The sequence below is a fragment of the Pelophylax lessonae genome, assembly GCF_965119305.1.
Source record: "Pelophylax lessonae genome assembly, chromosome: 1".
Taxonomy (NCBI): Eukaryota; Metazoa; Chordata; class Amphibia; order Anura; family Ranidae; genus Pelophylax; species Pelophylax lessonae.
In genome coordinates this window covers 99,869,723-99,891,805 of record NC_138768.1, presented here as the reverse complement: position 1 = coordinate 99,891,805, position 22,083 = coordinate 99,869,723, and the positions used below count along the sequence as shown (strand labels likewise).

General features: G+C 43.7%; 1 protein-coding gene across 1 annotated transcript in view; it reads left to right on the top strand.

Moving 5' to 3' along the window:
- The window catches only part of LOC309563338 (chondroitin sulfate proteoglycan 4-like), a 133,819-nt gene extending 112,642 nt beyond the window's left edge, over positions 1–21,177 (top strand). The window contains exons 9-10 of the mRNA XM_082267733.1: positions 11,065–11,248; positions 18,960–21,177. Coding sequence (XP_082123859.1) covers positions 11,065–11,248; positions 18,960–20,998 — 2,223 coding nt within the window. The 3' untranslated portion in view covers positions 20,999–21,177. The remainder of the gene's footprint in view (positions 1–11,064; positions 11,249–18,959) is intronic.
- The last annotated feature ends 906 nt before the right edge of the window (positions 21,178–22,083 follow it).

The following is a 22,083-nucleotide window of genomic DNA, read 5'->3' as shown; positions in this document are numbered from 1 at the left end:
TCCGATCTGTCCGCCGCAATGTCGCAGTCCCACAAAAAATCGCAGATCGCCGCCATTACTAGTAAAAAAAAAAAAAAAAAAAAAAACAATAATAATGACAAATCTTTCCCGTAGTTAGTAGACGTGATAACTTTTGCGCAAACCAATCAGTATACGCTTATTGCGATTATTTATTATTTTTTTTTTAGCAAAAATATGTAGCAGAAAACATATTGGCCTAAAATGTTAAATTTTGATTTTTACATTACATTTTTTTTGGGGGGGGGGGAGATGTCATATAGCAGAATGTGAAAAATCCTTTTTTGTTTTTTTTTTCCAGAATTGTCTTATTTTTTTGTTTATAGCGCAAAAAATAAAAATTGCACAGGTGATCAAATACCTTCAAAAGATAGCGCTATTTGTGGGATAAAAAGGACGTAAATTTTGTTTGGGTACAGCACGACCGCGCAATTGTCCGTTAAAGTAACGCAGTGCCGAATCGCAAAATAGGGCCTGGTCAGGAAGGGGGTAAAATCTTCCGGGGCAGAAGTGGCTAATATCTGGTGCCGCTAGTCCTCTTTATGATTTATCTCTACTGCGAGCCATATAATGTATTCTAGGTTTTTCCCCTGCCAGATACATTTGATAAACATTGTTTTTATTGTTCAAAAGTACACCAATGGGATAGCAATTGGTAACATTTGAAATTTGTATAAGATTTTGGGCAATATAATTATCTTGATTGAGTTTATCCTCCCCAGCCAAGAGAGTGGGCGACTCGATATATTTTTTTTTTTATATCTGCTTTTATCTCATTTAGCATGGGTATATAATTGACATGATGGAGGTATTCTAATGAGAAGGTAAATTTATCCCAAGGTATTTTTGTTTTGACTCTGCCCAGGTAAATGGAAATTCCCTCTGTAATGCCAGTCCTTATTTATCCCGATGTTCAGAATTTTTGACTTTATCGGATTGAACTTAAAATTTTGATAGCTCCCCATATTTTTTTAACTCCTTTATTACATTTGGGGGGGTTATTCTGGGGTTCATTGGGGTAAAGGGGTTAAAACCAGATGTCAGCGTATGCTGCCACTTTGTTCTTCCTGTCCAACCTTTACTCCTCCTATGTCTACATTATTCCTTATTGTCGCTAATAATAGTACCAGCGACAGAACGAATAGCAGTGGCGAGAGAGGACACCCGTCTCGCCCCATTACACATTTTAAATTGGGGGGATAACTTGCTATTTACCTTTTACCAATGCTGTTGGTTTGCTTTTTATAATGCCCTAAACTATTGAGTCATTCTCGGGCTGATGTCCAAGTCCTCTATTGTTCTCAGCACAAACTCCCAGTCTACCCTGTCTAATGCTTTCTCTGCATCTACTGACAACAGGAGGGCCAGGGTATCAAGGCCTCTAGCTTTATGTAATACCAATAACGTTCTAATTCCATTATCTTTCCCCTCTCTACCTGGAATGAATCCTGTCTGATCTGGATGGATCCACTCTACCATCAAGTTTTTCAATCAAGTCGCTAGGACTTTTGCATATAGTTTTGTATCAGCATTTAACAATGCTATTGGTCTGTAATTGGAGCATAGGGTAGCATCTTTTGCTCCTTTGGGTATTATTGTGATATGGGCCTGTAATGATTCTGCTCTCATCTTCCCCCTTTCTCCTATCCCATTTATATAAGTGCAAAGTTTTGGTACTAATATTCCCTTAAACCTTCTTCTGTAGTATCGGGTGGTATACCCATCTGGGTCTGGACTTTTCCCGGTCGGTGAGTTTTTTAATGCCTCCATTATCTCCTTCTGCGAGATTGGTGTCTCTAGGGCTAATAGTTTGTCAGTTGATAATTTTGGCAGATTTGATTACTTTATATATTTTTTTATCCTTTTTTTTTCTATTTTGTTCTGCCTCATATGATTCCCTTTACCACACTGTATATAGAGCATCGTAGTAACTTTGGAAAGCTTTAGCTATATCTGTTGTTGAATGTACCACATTCCCCCTATGATCTTTTATTTTTTCTATATAATTATTTGACTTTTTACTCTTTTTAATATTATTGCTAGGTATTTCCCCCTTTTGTATCTTTCCCTAGCGACTCCATTAAAGCTACATCTCGTCTCTTCTTCCAATAGCTCCCTTAGTTTATTTCTTTTTAATACCAGAGCTTGTTGTATCCCATCCTCTTAAGTTATTTTTAGGTTTCTGTTTCATCTCATGTATCTGTTGTTAAACTATTTAAACCAATAGTTCTTGCCTTTTTTTTCTTGGAGCCTATTGAAATGAGCACTCCTCTGATATAAGTTTTATGAACCTCCCATAGCATAGCTTCTGAGATATATGGGGCTTCGTTGTCTAAAAAAAATGGATTTTCTCTATCGACAGACGCAGCCTCATCTCCATGAGCTGAGTGAGTTATGCTGCCACCTGCAGGAGTAGTCTAGGCAGTATGTTAGTACAAAACCTTTAACATGTACACGCCCACGGGGCTGTCCCTACAGTCATAACCCCCACTGCCACAGCCCAGTACAACAGTGTGTTTCTGGCTAGAGAAGGAGTAGGACCTAGGTTTCCTGCTTGGACTCCGTTCTCAGCTTTTTATTCTTTTCAGAACATTTATTTTTTATTTTTCTTTACTCACTTGCTAGCTAGTGTTCAAGGAAGTATTTTCTTTGTGATTTACAAGCAACAATGCCAGCTGGGGCTTGGCACTGGATAATCTAGATCCTTATGGTCCCCCCCAGTCTGGCCTAAGAGCAGGTTATAGTCCCGACCTAGGCCTAGCCACGAAGGTGCCCCTTTTCCAGATGGGGATGAGCCTGTGAGCAGATGCGACGACCTGGAACACCCTGAATCGCAGCGTACCCCTTGGCTGGCAGCACCCCTACTTCGGGTGGGAGGTAGTCTGCCCAGAGTAGAGCCCACCCGGTCCATGGTATGGTGAGTAAATGTGCCCCCCTTGCCCCTGCTGACCTTGGGAGATGTGGGCCCTCTCCCAGGGATAATGGGATTTGTGCCTCCCAAAAGATCCCCATGGCCTGCCCGGTGCCCAGTCTGTGTGTCCTACCCTCCCCCCCCCCCCCTCCCTGTCTCTGCAGTGGCTGTGTGTCTGGATCGCCTGGCGCCCTGGGGGGGGGGTCTGTCCCTGGCCGTTTGCCGTGGGCGCCGCCATCTTAAGTGTGGGCAATGTGAATTTTTCCTCATAGACTTGTATGGGGCAGCCATTTTCCCGGTAGCTTCCTATTGATATGTATGGGCATCCATTTTTGTGTAGCGACATCACCTCCTGTGTTTTTGTTTTCTGCTGCTAGCAGAGGTCACTTCCTGTCTTTTCTCTCCATGCTGCTGGAAGAATCAGGAGGACAGTTTGTACTTGGGGTCCCTGTGGGCATATTCCTGCACGTTCTGCTGTCAGTTTAGTTTAAAGGGGTTCCCTGCAGACCGCTGCGATGGGTGGTGGGTACTGCGATCAGCGCTCTTAAAGCGACAGTACTCTGTTTTTTTTTTTTTTGCAAATTGCAATATGGAGTCCCAAACTGTGAAATCGCCCTCAGACCCACTCTGTGCGACTTCCGGACAGTCCGGATCACAGTAGCTGGCCGCAATTTCAGCAGCTCTGGAAAGCCTGGTGACTAAAGTTGATTTAGTCATTAAAAAAAGGTTGATAGCCGAAAACGGACACTGCCTTCTCCATCCGTCCTCTGATCCAGAGGCTGATGGGGTTGCCCCGGACGCCCCCCTACCTGAAGGGTTGCTGTCCTCGCAGTCAGATGGTGAAGAGGACCTGTCTTCAGCTGCAGCATGGGAACTCGCATTAGTGGAAGCCCTGATTATTTCAGTACGGGATACTTTAAAATTGGCTGATGAGCCCACGCTGACAGGGACGAGGGTCACTTTTTGCTCTCAGAAGCAAAAGCTGACAGGGTTTTCCCCTGTCCCATCACTTTTTACGACTCCCAGAGTTTTTACCAAGGTCCTAGCCCCTGTGCTGGCCTTGTTACGTTGACGAGGTATCTCCATTGTGGGATATCTGGATGATCTCCTGTTGGGAGCAGTCTCCCATTCGTATCTGCTCGACAACATCTCCATCACCATTCAGACCCTTCAGGAATTCGAGTGGATGATCCAATTTCCACAAATCTGCCCTGACACCGTCCGTGCGGTTCACTTATCTGGGGCTGATCCTCGATTCTGCTCTGGACAAGCTTCAGAAGTTGCAAAGAGTGGTCCGGTTTCTAATTGAGGCCGATCAGTCCTCGCGGGCTTGCATGAGGGCCCTGGGTCTGATGGTCCCGACCTTGGAAGCAGTCCCGTTTGCTCAGTCTCGCACGAGACAGTCGCAGGAAGATATTCTGTCAAAATGGAACAGAGGTCCTCGGTCATTGGACCAGAAGAGTCGGTTGAGCCTTCTCACAAAGTCGGCTCTCTCTTGGTGGCTCCAGTCACCTGTCCTGTGCCAAGGCAAGTCCTTCCTGCTGGTGTTTTGGACAGTGGTCAGCACGGACGCCAGCCTGCCAGGCTTGGGTGGAGTGCTGGGGAAGCTCTTTGCCCAGGGGAGTTGGGCCTCGGAAGAGTCTTCCTTGCCAATCAATATTCTGGAGCTGAGAGCGATGAAGCTCTGCCTGCTTCACTGGACGCGTCGGCCACACGGCTCTCTGGTTTGGGTCCAGTCGGACAATGCCATGGCTGTGGCTTACATCAAACATCAAGGGGGCACCAGGAGTGTTTATCTGACGGTTACTGAGTCCTTCATGAAGTCGGACTCTTTTTCCTTCCGGACGGTCCTCGCAAAGGTTTGGCTGCGTTCACTTCTACCATTTAGAGATGGATCAGGCAGACAGTTGTTCAGGCTTTTTCACTCAAGGGTCAGGTTCCTCCTTTCCCTGTGAAGGTGCATTCTACTAGAGCGCTGAGTGCCTCTTGGGCTTTTTGCCATCAGGCCTCTGTTGTACAAGTTTGTAAGGCAGCGACTTGATCGTCTGTGCACACCTTTACCAAATTTTACAAGGTGTATTTGTTGGTGTCTTCGGAAGGTTTTGCAGGCTGCTGTTTCATAACAGAATGTTTGTTTGTACTACTCTTTGGGGTCTTTTACCTGCGTGAGCTCCTGTTGTTTGGTTGAGCTCCATATTGCCCAGTTGGCTGCGTTTAGCCTTTTGGAGTTGACGTTTCTGTCTGGTTGGGTTTTCCCACCCCTCATGCCTATACTGCTTTGGGACGTCCCACTCAGCTCATGGAGATGAGGCTGCGTCTGTCAATGGACGATAGAGAAAATACGATTTTTGTAAGATCATATGGTAAAATCTTTTTCTCTGATGTCCATCGACAGAAACAGCACCCGCCCCTCTGGGGGTGGTTCTGTTGTCTTCACTGCTTTTAAACTAAACTGATGTGCTGGGTTGTGCAGTGGGGGTTTATGCCTGGAGGGACAGCCCCCTGGGCGTGTGTATTAAAATTTTCCTGCCTAGACTACTCCTGATGGGAGGAGCATAAACCCACTCAGCTCATGGAGATGAGGCTGCATCTGTCGATGGACATCAGAGAAAAGGATTTTACGGTACGATCTTACAAAAATCTTATTTTCTTGCTCCAAGAGCGGATGTGTGGGAAATGTCTGAGGAGGACTACGAGGAGGGGCCAATGAGCTTGGAGAGGAAAAAGAGACCTCAGCCGTCTCTAAGGGAGGAAATTTGTATCCAGACCGGACCGTTTGAGTAAGAGACTGAACCAACAATCTCTGGGTTTGAGCGGCTGATAAAGACTCCTCTGGCCCTGACTCCCCAGAAGTGGAAACCTGGGCTTGACCATCCATAGGGTCATCGTCCACTACTTCTTCCACATCCTCTGCCCAATCATGAACTGATTCAGGGGGTGGCTCAGATGAGGGGGATAAGATGAGATGAGGAAGGATGAGACGTTTCCTCCCTCCTTGAGATGCTGCAATTGTGCCACCAATCTTACCGTCAAGGCTGGCTAATGCCGATGCCAAATCGCCCTTTGTCATGTAGGTTGCGACAGAAGCACCTGGAGTAGCTACTATGCCTGAAAACCGTAATGGCTCAGATTTGCTAGTCGCATCTGGCTCTTCAGGGGGAGTAGACACAGAGGAAGCACCGCGAGGACCTTCAAGGCCTGACGATGGCATCACAGTGCCCCTTACAACTGCGCCTCCCCCAGCCCTTTTTCGGGCAGACATTGCTTTATAGAAAGACAAACTTGAGGTACTCACTTCAGTGTACTCAAGGCTTGAGCCAAGCTTATACAGCTGATCACACAGAACACTGATTATCCCAAGATGCAGGACCTGTTTTGTGCCAGAAACATACACTCCACAGTGACACACGCAACCCAGCTGCTGCTGCTTTGTGTCCCATTCAGTCTCTGATAGAGGATTGCACGTAGGAAACAGTTCCTTATAAATCACGCCTTTTTATGCTGTATTGCACATGCGCGGCATGCTACGTGGCATCCATGTACATGCCAATTGCGTTCAAACTATTCGGCATATGCCTGTTTTAAAAGGCGAAGATTCGCACGCGTGCAAATGAGCCTTCGCCACAAACACGCTTTCGAGGGAGGAGACTAACATACTGGCGCTTATGCGCCAAGGGGAAAACAGCAACATGGGGTGAGAGAAGCTTAGGCTGAATCTTGTTTGTCACAGCTGATACCTTTTCAGGTGATCAGCCCAGGGTAAAAACAGTGTGTCAAACAATAAGCAAAGAAATAATGTTTAAACAAATTTTGCATCAATCCCACAACTGCACAAGCTGCTATAATCACAATTGACACATTTAATACTGGATTAATACCGGAGAAAGGCCAGAGCTTTTAACAAGATGTATTTGCATAGCTTAACATCCATAGTCTCATGTGGAGACTCAGTCTCCGTTATCTTTTAAAGGGAACCGTGCATAAAATATTCTACATTTGCTCTTTGTGTAAATATTTTAAATTGGACTTGCCAGTCCTGCTGCAGGATTCTGTTTGAAACAGGAATCCAATCTTCACCCATCACGGTGAGCTTTGTCTTGGTGACCTTCAAGGACTGGGTCCACTTGTTTTAGAGGGGCCACGGCCTTTGACCTGTAGAGCACCCTGCACGGAGCGCCTTATGGGTTTGGTATTACCAAGGGTCCAGATCCCAGGGTTCAGCGCCTAAAAAGAACAACGTTACAGGCAAAACCTTTGTATCTGCTTCCCGAAGCTCAGGTACCATCTTTTTAGTCTACGGACTTTTTTAGATGGGTCTGATAGCTATCCACTTAGATTCAGTGATCTTTGATTGGGGTTTATAGCATAATCTTCTTCTTTTGAAGAAAATGTGGAGAGACATTCCACCGTGACCATCACCTTTAGACACTGGTGAAAAAACTGAGCTACTTCCTGTGTGGGAGGGGTTATATAGGGGGACATCCTTTCTGATTGGTTGCCAGTGTCCTTCACCTGTAGATGGCAATATAACCCATATGTTATGATTTATGGCTCTGTGTCCCATGATGTACAAAAATAAATATTGTTACAGTTCTTTCTCTATGCTTTTCCCTACTTCTTCATCCTGTATTAAGTTTTAATTCTCCAAATATTTATCTTTCTCTGAGATCCTGGGATTTTTATTTCCATTATAACTGGGGCATGGTCGGATATAGTCATAATTCCTATTAATGTAAGAACCACTGCTTCAATCAACCTATGTTCTATCATAATATAGTCTAATCTTGAGTCCATGGAGTGCACCGGGGAATGAAACCTGACATTTTTGGTACAGGGATTTCTAATTTTTCACAAAAGTCTTGTATCTCCTCAGGGAATCTTAGTCTTACTGATCAGCCGTCTCTCCTCCAGATCAGACAGGCTGGAAATCCCCAGTTGTACTGTACTCCTTGCTTTTGCAATAAGTCCACAAGTGGTTTCAGTAATCCACCTTCTTAACGTGGCCTGGGATAAGTCTGTAAAGATCTGAATATTTACATTTTTATAATTTATAGGTGACTTTCTTTTCAGACTCTCCCAGATCTGGGCCTTTTCAGCATAGCTCTGGAATATTATGATCACATCTCTAGGGGCGTCAGCTGGTATACCACTTGGTTTCCTAACCCAATGCACTCTCTCCACCTTTAACTGTTCCACTTATCCTCTATTCAACAATGGGTTAAATAATTTTCTCATTTTATCTGGTAGGTCCTCGACTCCTCGCCATGCGTCGATTCTGGTAGACCACGTATTCTCAAATTCTTTCTCCTGCTCCCGTTTTTCTTGGTCCTCCATTTTATAGGCAAGGCTTCTGTGTTCCCTTTTTTAAACCTTTCATTTCTCTTCTTAGCTATGTACAAATAATAAGAGATCTATCTGGCTTTTTTCTAAATCTTCCACTTTCATTAGTAGATGACCCAAGTTCTTATGAGCTCTGTTTTATAGATTTTTCTGGTGCTGCGAGCATAACGACCATTTCGCCCTTAGTGGGGGGTTGATTACTCTCCATCCTCTCCATCTTAGGATCCAGCCCTAATTCTGCCTCTAGTTCTTGTTCTGGTCTTGATTGCATAGTGGTATCCAGACCCAATGATGGCCTTATTTGTCCGCTTTTTTCTCTTGTCTCTGTTTATTTATCTGAGTTTTGTTCATCCAGGGTATTTTTCTTGTAACAAGAATTATTTAATTTTTCCGGAACTGGAGCTCACTTTAGGTGACTTTGCCATCGCATCGCCTCTTGCTGATTTACTTCTCATATTTTAACATTTAATTTTCCACCCCCCAGAAAGGAAAAATCACAGTCCCCAGTGGTAACCCTTTTTTCAATCAATAAGACATACTATCTGTCAAAATCAGGGGTCTCAGGCAGTCACTTAATACCAAAATCAAGGGTCACAGGTAGTCACTTAATGCTCAAAAGCAAGTTCAACCACTTGATATAAAAAGGACAGCGATTAACAGGAGCAAGATAAAACTCACAACATTGTAGATTGTCATGTCTAATGTGTCCGGTACCCTGTACTTTTCTGCCCGCTCCAGACTCGCTAGTCCACGTGGCTCTCTCCACTGCTTTTGAACTTCAGCAGGGCGCGCTCCTTCTTCCTCTCTTCTGACTCCCCAATGCACTTCCACGTAACCCAGGCACCCCACAGCGGAGCCGGCCAGACTGCAGGTCTACGGCGTTCGTCTGTGCTGGAAACCAGTGCTGGGTGCAGGCGCCAAGCGACGCCGATGCTAAACGTGGCCTCTAGATGGTCTGACGCTAAATGCCAGAAGCCAGATGGACCAGATCCTTAGCAAACCGGAACAGACCAGGATCAGGTGAGTCGGCTCCTCTTTCAGGGCGACCTGCTCAGTTGTTGCCATGATCCTTCTCCTGTAAAGGACCGGTAAGGAACCTCATCGGGCACGGGGGGTGTGAGAGCGGGACGATCGGGTCGCGGGGATCCGCTTTAGCATAGCGGGATGGAACTGCAGCTCCCTCACAAGCTCTGCACGCACACCATGTAGTCTCCTCCTCTTCCCCCTCCCCCCCGCCATTTGGCTTTTATATAAAAAACACAGTTTTTACCAGCTGCACTTAGCATGGCACCCCCTGTTTGTTCCTTTTTGGGCTTTACTATACAGCCTCACATTTGTATGTGGTGCACATCACCACAATATAAATTATGGGCCCAGATTCAACAGCATTCCTCTCAACTCTCAAGTGGTCTTACTGACACTGCCTTGGGTACCACTCAAACATTACTGATTTCCTAACCTCTTCTTGCCCACACTATAGCTAAAAGATGGCTACAACGTGGGCTTCCACTTCTGGGAGGGTGTCCATGGACGTCCTCCCAAAACCCTGCCTCCCATGTGTCCCCTGGGGCAGGCATGCGGCACGCTCTATGACCACTGCTTTGTTTGAACACATCTGATCACAGATCACGGTTAAGGGCCAATCACAGTGGCCCTTTATCCTGTGATCAGCTGTGTACAATCACTGCTGGTGACATGTAAACACAATTGTCGGTTATCGGCAATTCTTTCCTCCCACACGGTGTCTGTGCAAGACTGTCAGTTCATTGTTTACTATGATAATCGGACAGTTCAGTGCCCGCCTCATCGGTGCCCATCAGTGCAGCCTCGTCATCGCATATAAGTTAATAGGGTAAATGACTTACTTGCAAAATTTTACAATCAAAAGTAAAAAAAAAAAATTTTTTTTAAGCAAAAAATTAAAAAAACCCAGTGGTTATGAAATACCACCAAAAGAAAGCAATATCTGTCTAAATAAATAAATAAATAAAAAATTTATTTGGATACAGTTTTGCATGACCACACAATTGTCATTCAAAGTGCGACAGCACTTTGGTCACCCTATCATTGGAGCCGCTATAGCAGGTATTCACCAAACCCTCCTCCAAAAAGGGCTATCCCCTTATCTCTCTCCATTAAAGCGGAGTTCCAGCCTAAAAATAAACTTTGCAGCATCAGTTAGCTTAAAACAATCTGAAAAAGAATTGGATAATTAATATTTTTTTTTGGTTCACTTACCTTGTTTTTAATGAAAATAACCTTACCTTCCTTCCTCTGCCTCCTTGTGCGGCCGCGGCCCCCGACGTCACTTCCTCCTTTGCATTGCGTTCTGGGAGATGAGCGTCATTCCAGGATGCAATGGGAACGGCCAGCTGCTACTCTGAGTGCCGATCGCAATCTACAGAGCATGCGCGAGATTGCGATTGGCATTCTGGGTAGCCCAGAACCACGAAGAGGGACACAGAAGGGGACACCACGGCTTCAGATGCCCACACCGGAGATCAATTTTAAAGGTAAGTATTTATCTTTATTCAGTAAATGTAATGTACTGTAATGTGGGGTTAGTGTTAGGGTAATTGGGGGTAGTTTGGTATTAGGGGGGTTTTTTAGCTCTAAAATGTGTATGTGGTTAAGTCCATTATAGTCACAGTCACATACATATACAATTGTGCATTATGAGCATTTGATTACTTTCATTTGACATAGTATTATTGGTTTGACAATGACTTTCTATGACGATACTGTTTAATTTACCTTTAATTAGAAAAGATGGATTTGTTTTCTGTCTTGTACAGGTGGATGAGGCGGTAATCTTCTATGAACATACAGATACAGAAGCTCTGGTCTGGAGTACACAGGATTCCTTCTCTTTTACAGTCTCTTCACCCCCGGCTGTGCTAGAAAACCAGAAGTTCCTCATAACAATATCGTATGAGATTGATGATCCGAACAGACCAACTCACCTCATTGCAAATACTGGTAACTTTTTAGGTTTCATATTTTTCAAAGGTATTCTCCAACCAGATAAAAAATATTCCTTACACTATCTTGATTGTGTCTAAAATCGGGCCTCCTTCAACAAATTTTTAATTGTGAAATTTCCTTAGCCTGTTTCAATTTTATTTAATAAGGTCACAGTAGAAGTACAGAGGTGAAAAAAAATGGCCTTGCAGCTCAAAACAAGAACTTTGTTTTTTTTTTTTTTTATTCTCTTCTGTAGCCCTGCACTTCCTTTGCCCTTTTTGGTTAGCAATAATTATCTGCTTAAAGGCTGCTGGTTATAGAAGGGTTACTCCTATAACCACTAAGAATTAAATATTATTGAGTCATTGTTTGCTAACCAGCTACCATATGTTAAAGCCATTGGTCAGCTTTTCAATTTTGTTAGCCACCCTGTTACCTGTGCTGTACTGCCTGTGTAGCTGTGTGATTATATGACCTCTTGTAGGACTTTAAAGGCTGAAGGTTTTTTACCTTCATGCATTCCATGCATAAAGGTAAATAAAACCTTCAGCATGCAGCCCCCCCATCCATTGGTGGGATTCAAAAATTTTAGTAACCAGTTCCGACTTTCAAGCATGGTGTAATTTTTTTTTTAATCTAATGTCAGGGGTCCGATCTGTCCGCCAAAATGTTGCAGTCCCGCTAAAATTCGCAGATCGCTACCATTACTAGTAAAAAAAAAAAAAAAAAAAAATGACAAATGTTTCCCCTAGTTTGTAGACACGATAACTTTTGCACAAACCAATCAAAATACCCTTATTGTAATTTTTTTTTATTTACCAAAAATATGTAGCAGAATACAAATTGGCCTAAAATGATGAAAAGATTTGGTATTGAATGTTATATAGCAGAAAGTAAAAATATTGTGTTTTTTTTTTTCCAGAATTGTGGCTCTTTTTATTTATTTTGTTTATAGCGCAAAAAGTAAAAATCTCACAGGTGACCAAATATCACCAAAAGAAAGCTCTATTTGTGGGGAAAAAAGGATATCAATTTTATTTGGGTACAGTGTCGCACAACTGCGCAATGGTCAGTTAAAATAACAGAGTTGAATCGTAAAAAATAGCCTGGTCATGAAAGGGGGGGAAATCTTCCGGTCCGTAACTGATTAAATTAAAAGCAGGGAGTTAGTACATCAGTGAGTGGTGGACACAGCAACCTCCCCCTTTCCCCTGTATAGAGAGAGAGAGAAAGGGAAACAAAGAGAGGGAGGGAGGAAGAGAGTATAAGAGAAAAAGGGACGGAGAAAGAAAGGATGAAAGAAAGAACAAAAGTAAGAGGGAGGGAGAGAGAGAAATAAAGAGGGATGGAGGAAGAGAGAGAGGTATGGAGAGAGAGGGGGGGGAAGAAAGAGGGATGGAGAGAGAGAGAGGGGGGGGGAGAGAGAGGGATGGAGAGAGAGAGAGAGGGGGGAAGAAAGAGGGATGGAGAGAGAGAGAGGGGGGAAGAAAGAGGGATGGAGAGAGAGAGAGGGGGGAAGAAAGAGGGATGGAGAGAGAGAGGGGGGGAAAGAAAGAGAGAGAGGGAAAGAAAGAGGGATGGAGAGAGAGAGAGGGGGGAAAGAAAGAGGGACGGAGAGAGTATATATCACAAAAATAGAGAAAGTATGGGTTTTAGGGCCCAATTGAAACAGGAAAACCAAGAATCCATTTTATAAAAAATTGAACATTTTATTTAGATCATATAAAATATATAGTGTAGTACATGAGGGATTACTGGACACAATGAGACAAATCCCCCATATATTCACCAAAAATCAATTAAAAACCACAGCACAGAAATATACCCCTTATAGGGGGCTAATACATGCTTCAAGCTGGTGTTGGTGCGAGAAGTCTCTGTTGTTATTCGGTTTGAAGATCCCAATGAGCCAATGGGTTGCGCATCGGGCTTCGTCAGGGCCAAAGAGACCGAGCAATACCGATATTTCTGTAATATGTACATATACAAAAAAAGACATAAATTAGATCATATATGTAGGTAACTTCAAAAATATTTTCAATATCCAGTTAATACCATAATATTTCATACAGATATATATACTGTGGGTAACATTTTAGTCAAGGTCCCTGTGGGCATCTTATACCAACCTTGCTGTATGTAGTGTTTATTAATGGGCAGAACATCTAGACTCCTGTATTCATAAGTATCTTGTGAGCACCAGACTGGTACAGCAGACCAATCTAAGATTATTGATCCTTAAGTTTGTGTGGGTCCCCCATATGTTGTAAGGGGGTCTTTATTCCCCTCTATTTGGATGTATCCTCTGTTAATTTGAATCAGTCAACAAAGACGCTGTATTCTGGCTGAAAATGATAATATACTTCAATAAGAATGTATATAGATGCAGAGGTACAGAGGGTAGACTAAACACTCATATACATGTCTCCTCCATTCTCCTCGTCTGTCACTGTACATAGACTATAGACAGAACCCGTATATACCACAGATGAATACATGTATATATATATATATATGAGTGCGTCTTCTCCTTAAAGTCAGTTACTATTCCAATCAACTGAAAGAAGATTTCCAGAATGTTTAGAAAACTGGCGATTCATGTATACATACCTACTTGGGTTAATATCAAAGCCATAATTTTCTAGACCAATCTTTGGGTTCCACACTTCAATGGATGAGCCTTCCCAAGCGACATCATTCAATACTATAATGTGCTGGAAGAGGAATTTGTGGGGATCGGTCAGCCATGGAGGAGACATACAATGTGGAGGAAGGGAGAGGGGGGGGGGGGGGGTCAGAGCAGAAGAATAATGGCAAGTAGAGGTTCTATAGTCCTCAGGGCATTGCTCTCAGGGTTAACATACCTCTAATATATAGTCTGAGGAAACACATGGAGACAGGACGTATCAGGGTCTCTTAGTACATATCCCCCATCATTATGAGACAGTGTCGCCAGATCATAGACCGAGACCTGAAAATAATTACAGCTATGGTCCATATGTCTGGCTGGATAAAGGGGTAAAGGGCGTCTAAGAGGATGAGATGTGGAGCAGTAGAGTGCTAATATACATACCTTTTGAAGATAATAAGGAGCCGCTTGTCCTGCCTACAATGGTTACTAATCCAAAGGCACTTTTTATGTGTTGGGGCGGTATGGGCCGTACGTGCCAAACGCCGTACCGACGTCGCAATCCTAACGACGTCATTCTCGGGCGCGCCGGAAGTGATCGTCACGGCTGAACTACATGACCGGAAGTGGCGTGTTACTGCGTTCCAATAATGTAAACCGGAAAGGCTGCTTCAGACATAGCTCCCGGTGTAACGTGAGAATTGCCTACCCCGTGAGAAAAACCTACCCTCGTCACTTCCGGCCAGGAACAGCTGAGCAGCGCAGCAGTGCGCATGCCCACAGCCCCGGATACCTGATGGAACAGCTGAGGACCTGACTAGTGCGCATGCGCACTAGTAGGAAATTATCACGGTGTCGGTGAAAAAAAACTACCGACGCCACGCTTACATTAAAACAGCTGTGCTGCAATATAAGTCATCTCCGCTCCTGTCCCTGTCACTCCCCTGATCTTGGCTAGTAAATATAAAAGCGGGTGTCGGCTCCGTGATTTATCTTTTCATACACCCGCCGCCGCTTTAATATTTACTAGCCGAGATGAGGGAAGTGACAGGGACAGGAGTGAAGATGACTGGTATTGCAGCACAGCTGTTTTAATGTAAACGCCGCATTACATACAGTGCCGTGCAACCGGAAGTGACGAGGGTAGGTTTTTCTCACGGGTGGGTAATTCTCACGAAACACCGGCCCCACACAGTCAGTCCACACAACCCCGACAGCGCGCCAACGGCGCCATCTGCAGCCCATCGCAGAGATAACCAGGGCATGCATAAAAGGAAAAAGGAAACATAGCACGCAAAGGAGATTAAATAAACATACCTCCTCAGTATACAGCAATTTACTGACGAAACCCCATGGTAGATCTCATCCAGTTTACAGGAGATTTGTAATAGTAAACAAATGGTAAATCTCAAAGAGGCAGACTGATGGTCTGTTTTGGAGATCCCTAAGAAATTAAAGGGGCACTGACCCTATAACAAGAGGAAAAAGGGGATATATATTTTATACCCAAATATAACAAAGGTTGATACTTTCAATGCCCACAGTTAGACATAATGACATCCACAGCATAAAAACACATACATCTTAGATCGACCAATTATTGCTAGTACTTAATTTATATCATACTAATAATCACATAGAATAATCACATAGGAGACACAAACACAAGAGAGGAAAGACAGAAGAAGCATATGTAAAACCGGGCTAAGACCATCTGATGGACAGTATTGAGTCCTAAAAAGGGTTTGAAACTTAACATATCGTTTAATCCAGGGGGTACGGTGGCTCTAAGATCATAGATCCATCTGGCTTCCCGGGCCAGTACTTTTTTATCAATATTTCCTCCTCTTCCGTCATCTGGAATTACGTCCAGAACTGTGAAGCGGATGATTGATTGATCAAAATTGTGTTTGAGGCCAATGTGGCCCCCAATTGGAGTGTTAATTTGGCCATTGTTGATGTAAGAAACGTGGTCAGAAATCCGTTTCCATAAGGGTCTAATCGTTTTGCCCACGTAGAATGATCCACATGGGCAAAACATGATATAGACTACCGCTTTCGTCTGCCACGTGATGTATTGGTTAATGAACCTCCTACGGCCATTCTGTAATTTGAAAGAATCCCCTTCCAAAATAAAAGAAAGAAACAGAAATTGCATTCCCCACATTTGTACAAGCCTTTATGGGTATGATCAGCCTCCTCATATCTTCTATAATGACTTGAAACAACATTGTCCCTAATCGATTTTGATAGAATAGGGTCATTCGTAAGAATGTCCCATTTTTTGTCAGGACATTACGAATTTCTGTATGCTGTTTACAATACGTAGTGATAAATCTTATCTTGTTATCATCATTTTTTTCCTTTTAAACAAAGAGAAGGTCATGTCGGATTTTACTGTTCGCTTTATTGAATGCACAGCGAAGGATAGATTTAGAGTAACCTCTCTTAAGGAGGCGTGACTGTAATTTATTGGTTTCAGTTTTAAAATCTACATCCTCAGAGCAGTTGCGTTTTAGTCTGAAATATTGCGAATATGGGATACTGTTAATGAGGGTCTTGGGATGTGCACTAGCAGAATGTAAAATAGTGTTCCCTGCTGTGGGTTTTCTGTATAATGTAGATCCAATTTGACCGTTCTCTTTGAAGAAAAGAGTGGTGTCCAAAAAATCAATTTTATGTTCATTCCAGGTCATTGTAAACTTCAAATTTAGGGCATTATTGTGCAACTCCTTGAAGAAGGCCTCAAACAGGGGATACCTCCGTCCCAAATGATGAGGACATCGTCTATGTACCTGAGCCACAAATGTGGCTCAGGTACATAGCGAGGGACTCATCACTGAATAATTTTTGCTCCCACCCACCCAGGTGCAGGTTCGCGTAGGCCGGGGCACAACAAGTGCCCATGGCCACGCCCTGCACCTGGATGAGGTGGGAGCTGTCAAAAGTAAATATAGTGTTGTGCAATATATGTCTCAAACAATGGACCCCTCTCCTTCAGGAATTGTTTCACTGTGTCTAAGCCTAGATTGTGAGGAATAGAGGAGTATAACACCTCAATATCCAGAGCTATCAAGATACAATTTGGTGGCATATTTTTATCATATAACGTCCTCAATAGGTCTGGGGTGTCCTGTATATATGATGGTAAAGTTACCACGTGTGGGCGTAAATATTGGTCTATTAATCTACTCGGAGGCTCAGTATATGAGCCAATTCCTGAGACAATTGGACGACCAGGGGGGTGATGCAAGTCCTTATGTGTCTTTGGTAGTGAGTAGAGCGTTGGTGTTTGTGGGAGATCAATCTTAAGATACTCGTATGTGTCCTTATCTATGGTGCCGTTATTGTATGCCTCATTTAAATAGGGATGGAGAGAGAGAGGGAAAGAGACTGATGGAGAAAGAGGGATAGAGAGAGAGGGAAAGAAAGAGGGATAGAGAGAGAGGGGGGATGGAGAGAGAGAGGGGTAAAGAGGGATGGAGAGAGAGAGGGGTAAAGAGGGATGGAGAGAGAGGGGGAAAGAAAGGGGGATGGAGAGAGAGAGGGAGAAAGAAAGGGGGATGGAGAGAGAGAGGGGGAAAGAAAGGGGGATGGAGAGAGAGAGGGGGAAAGAAAGGGGGATGGAGAGAGAGAGGGGGAAAGAGTGAGGGATGGAGAGAGAGGGAAAGAGTGAGGGATGGGGAGAGAGAGGGAAAGAGTGAGGGATGGGGAGAGAGAGGGAAAGAGTGAGGGATGGGGAGAGAGAGGGAAAGAGTGAGGGATGGGGAGAGAGAGGGAAAGAGTGAGGGATGGGGAGAGAGAGGGAAAGAGTGAGGGATGGGGAGAGAGAGGGAAAGAGTGAGGGATGGGGAGAGAGGGAGAGAGAGGGAAAGAGTGAGGGATGGGGAGAGAGGGAGAGAGAGGGAAAGAGTGAGGGATGGGGAGAGAGGGGGAAAGAGTGAGGGATGGGGAGAGAGAGAGAGAGTGAGGGATGGGGAGAGAGAGAGAGAGAGGGAAAGAGTGAGGGATGGGGAGAGAGAGAGAGAGAGGGAAAGAGTGAGGGATGGGGAGAGAGAGAGAGAGGGAAAGAGTGAGGGATGGGGAGAGAGAGGGAAAGAAAGAGGGATGGAGAGAGAGAGGGAAAGAAAGAGGGGATGGAGAGAGAGAGGGAAAGAAAGAGGGGATGGAGAGAGAGAGAGGGAAAGAAAGAGGGGATGGAGAGAGAGAGGGGATGGTGAGAGAGGGATTTAGAGAGAGGGAAAGAAAGAGGGATAGAAGGAGAGAGAAAGAAAGAGGCAGTGAGGGAGGAAAGAAGGCACTTTTAGCAATCTTTCAACATATTGGAGCATAACACGCTTCTCCTTCCTCCCCTCCATTTGCAGATGCAGAGCACCTAAATGTCACTTCACAGAAAGCCTGCTGAAAGTAATGGGCAATGCACCCATTGGCTGAGAGGCAAAGGAAGGCGGTGCAGCCCGACTCCTGCTCAGCCAATAGGTAGCAGAGTCTCAGCCCAGCCAGCTTCCTATGGGGGGGAAAACGTCAGTACTAACCAGGAAGCAAGGTCTGGCTGCACTGTCTCCGGCTCATAGAGGAAAGGGCAAGCTGAGTGCTGCAGAATTTTTATAAGAGAATCGGACCAGCCCGATCTCCGCTTGCACCGGTTCGGCGAACTTGTAAAATGTTAGTAACAGGTTCGCACGAACCGGTGCGAACTGGCTGAATCCCACCACTGCCCCCACCCCCCCAGATCTCAATTCAGGGATGTCCATGAAGGCAGCTTCCCTCCAGTCTCTCTCCCTCCTTATTGGCTCAATCACAGCCAGTGAAGGGGGGGAGGGGGGCACACAGAGTGGGGCTTAGGAGCGAGCATGCACTAATGCACCCATAGCAAGTAGCTTGATATGGGGCACCCAGCAGGGGGCAGGATCCAGGGGTGCTGGCAGGAACCCAAGAAGAGGAGGATCGGGGCTGCTCTGTGCAAAACCATTTTACAGAGCAGGTAAGTATAACGTTTGTGGGGTTTTTTTTGTTTGTATTTTTAGTAGATTTTACTTTTTTAGTTTTAGTTTTTAAGCTGTCCACCTTATAATTATATTTCGTTATTTTCTATAGGTGCTTCTGTTTTGGAAGGAGAGAAAATTGAAATAGACAAAACAAAGCTGGATGCCACCAACCTTCTAGTTAGGCTGCCAGAAACTCAACGAGCTGCATATGAAGTCTGGTTCCAGGTGACCATGTTACCCAAACATGGAGTGATCATAGTTGGAGACAGGAATATCACTAAAGAAAAGCCCAACTTTTCCCAGTACATTGTCAATAAATTTGGGATTACCTATGCGCACAACGGAGCAGAGTCCACTACAGATAACTTCACTTTTGCCACATGGCTCAATTTAAAAAGTAAATCTGCTGTTAAGCCTGACTTTGATGTTATAGAGGAGATGTTTAATATCACTGTAATACCTGTTAATGACCAATCACCAGAGCTTAAAACAAAGCGGCCCAATCTGAGAGTTCTGCAAGGAAAAATGGCTGCATTTAGCCCAGAGAACCTGAATGTTGAAGATCTGGATAATCCACCAAAAGATATAACATACACTGTTATAAGTGCACCAAATAATGGCTTCTTGGCCAAATTAGACAACCTAAATGCATCAATTCAGTATTTTACACAAGCAGACATTAATAATGGTGACCTGTGGTTTGTGCAAGATGGAAGCCCAAGGTCAGGCGTGTTCTATTTCAGTGTGACAGATGGCAAACATAAACCCTTATATAAACTTTTTAATTTAGACGTTACCCCTTTTTCCATAACTTTAGTTAAAACAAATCTTGTCCTTGTCCAAGGACAGACCTATGCGACAATTACAACTAAAAATCTAGCAGCTACCACAGATGGAAAGAGCACAGTGATTCATTATGAGATCTCACAGCCACCCATGTTTGGCAGGATTATAGTGAACAACACGCCTGTGACTAACTTTAATCAGAAAGAAATAGAGTCTGGCAATGTAGTATATCACATGGAAAACTTTACTGCATCCAAAGACAGTTTACAATTAATGGTCTTTACTTCAGAAAGTAATCTAACAGGACAGGCTCTGAACATCACTGTGGAGCCTTTAGTAAATGTCGCTGTTGGAGTAAAAATACCAACAGGCTTAAAGTACACCTTAAAAACTGGGGACCTGAATGCAACAGAGCTAGCAAATCTGACCAGCAGTGACCCAGAATACTATGTTGTTGATGCACCAGCTTATGGTAAACTCATAAGAAAGACATCTAAAAGAGACGAGTATGAAGAGACTGAAAAGTTCACACATAGCGACATTGAAGCCAGACAAATACTGTTGGATGTTGACACCAATGTAACAGATCAGGAAATGATCAACGATTCATTTGCTTTCATGTTAAAAGCTAATAATGTGCCTCCTGCTCTGGGATACTTTGCCTATTCTGTGGTTCCATATGATCCAGTACTTGTGGACTCTTCAGCAACTGTAGAATCTTTTTCATTTACCTCAGCTGCTCTATTGTACACCAGCCTGAGCAATGAGAAAAGGACAACCAGCCACTGGCTGAACAGAAATGTTACAGAAGCTCCCCTAAAGAGATTCGGCAATCGAATTCGATGGGGAAATCAAATGCATGACGAGTCAACTCTTCCTTTGGAAATAACAACTACAAGTTCTTTTGGTTACGAAACCACAATTAAACAAATTACAGATGACCCTAAAGCAGAGCCTAGCCAAACCAATACCCTTTCAATCCTAATCCCTTTGGTAGTTCTTGCTGTCCTGCTGCTGGCCATCATTTTTATGGTTTGGTTTCTTCTTAAGAAACAAAGAGAAAAAAAGGCTCCACCACATGTCAGAAGTCACTCCTACAGCATGGTTTCTCAGGTTCCTTCTCCATACACTGAGAGAAGTACCACTGTGCCAGCTGTGACTGTAACCCCCCTACAAACACCCAATGATTACTGCTCTGCAAGCCCACTGCTGCCACCCAGGCATGGCCATTTACTTGCAAATTCTCCTCCATCATTGGGTGTCAACACTGATCAAAAGACCTGGTTGCAGATTGATCCAGAAATGACACAACATTGCAGAAAAACGAATCCCACCCTTAGAAATAATCAGTATTGGGTGTAACAAACCGTTCTCGTTTAAACTTTTATATACTATTATATTTTATAAATATGTATATTTTTGGTATTTACCAAAACAGCCAATTATATTCACAAGGTGCATACGTTACTGTAGATTGTAGGGGACAGTCAGTCCATTCTAGGAGCCAATAGATTCTTGAAGGCCAATCGGCATCATGCGCTCGCCTTAATAAAGACAGCTGTGCCTTTTTAGATGTGTCGGCTCTCGGGCTTCAAAAATTTTCCAGCTTTGATCCAGAGATGCACCAATACTGTCTTTTTACCGGCGCATATGAGTACCGATACTTTCGGTCAAGTACTCACTCACCGATACGGAGTTCCAATACCTTTGCAGTGCGATTTCAGCCCATACAAAATTAATTGGCTAAAAATTGCACTGCAAAGAATTGCATGCGATGAGATTCCTGTTCAAATCGCATTCAGTTTCCTGCACTGGTCCTGTGTGAACACAGGCTGAAGTCACTATGACAAGCTTGGGTTTACTCAGGAGCAGTGCGGGAAACTGCATGCGATTCGGACTGCAGTTTGCATGCGATTTGTATGAGTGCAATTATTCAGTATCGATATCCGTGCAACCCTACTTTGATCATATGTATTTGTCTTTTTATCTTTTGAAAAACATGTCTGCCTACTTGTGTGTGTGCATTAGATTGTCAGTCTTTTTTTTTTTTTATCTTACCTCTTTATTGGTACTGGACTACTTTAAATGACTGTTTAATGTAACAGACTGCACATCACTGATGTTAAATATTTGTGCCATGTCCATGACATTTTACTGCCACTATTGACAAGTTTGTGTTGATGATTTTTAACATGAAGGTTTTAAAGTGTTTGGTTTTCTTTGATAGCTGGAAAGTTGTACTACTGACGTGTATTTATTTATTTATGGTCCTAATGTGATTGCGCAACTTTCAATAATCATCACAGTGCTTTTAAGTCTTGAATAACGATTGGCTGACCAACAATCATATTAGACAGCACTACTGCACAATAAAATATTTTGTGCTGTACCTAATATCTGTCTGGTAATTTTGTGCGTTTGAAGAATATGAAGATCAAAGCATGTCT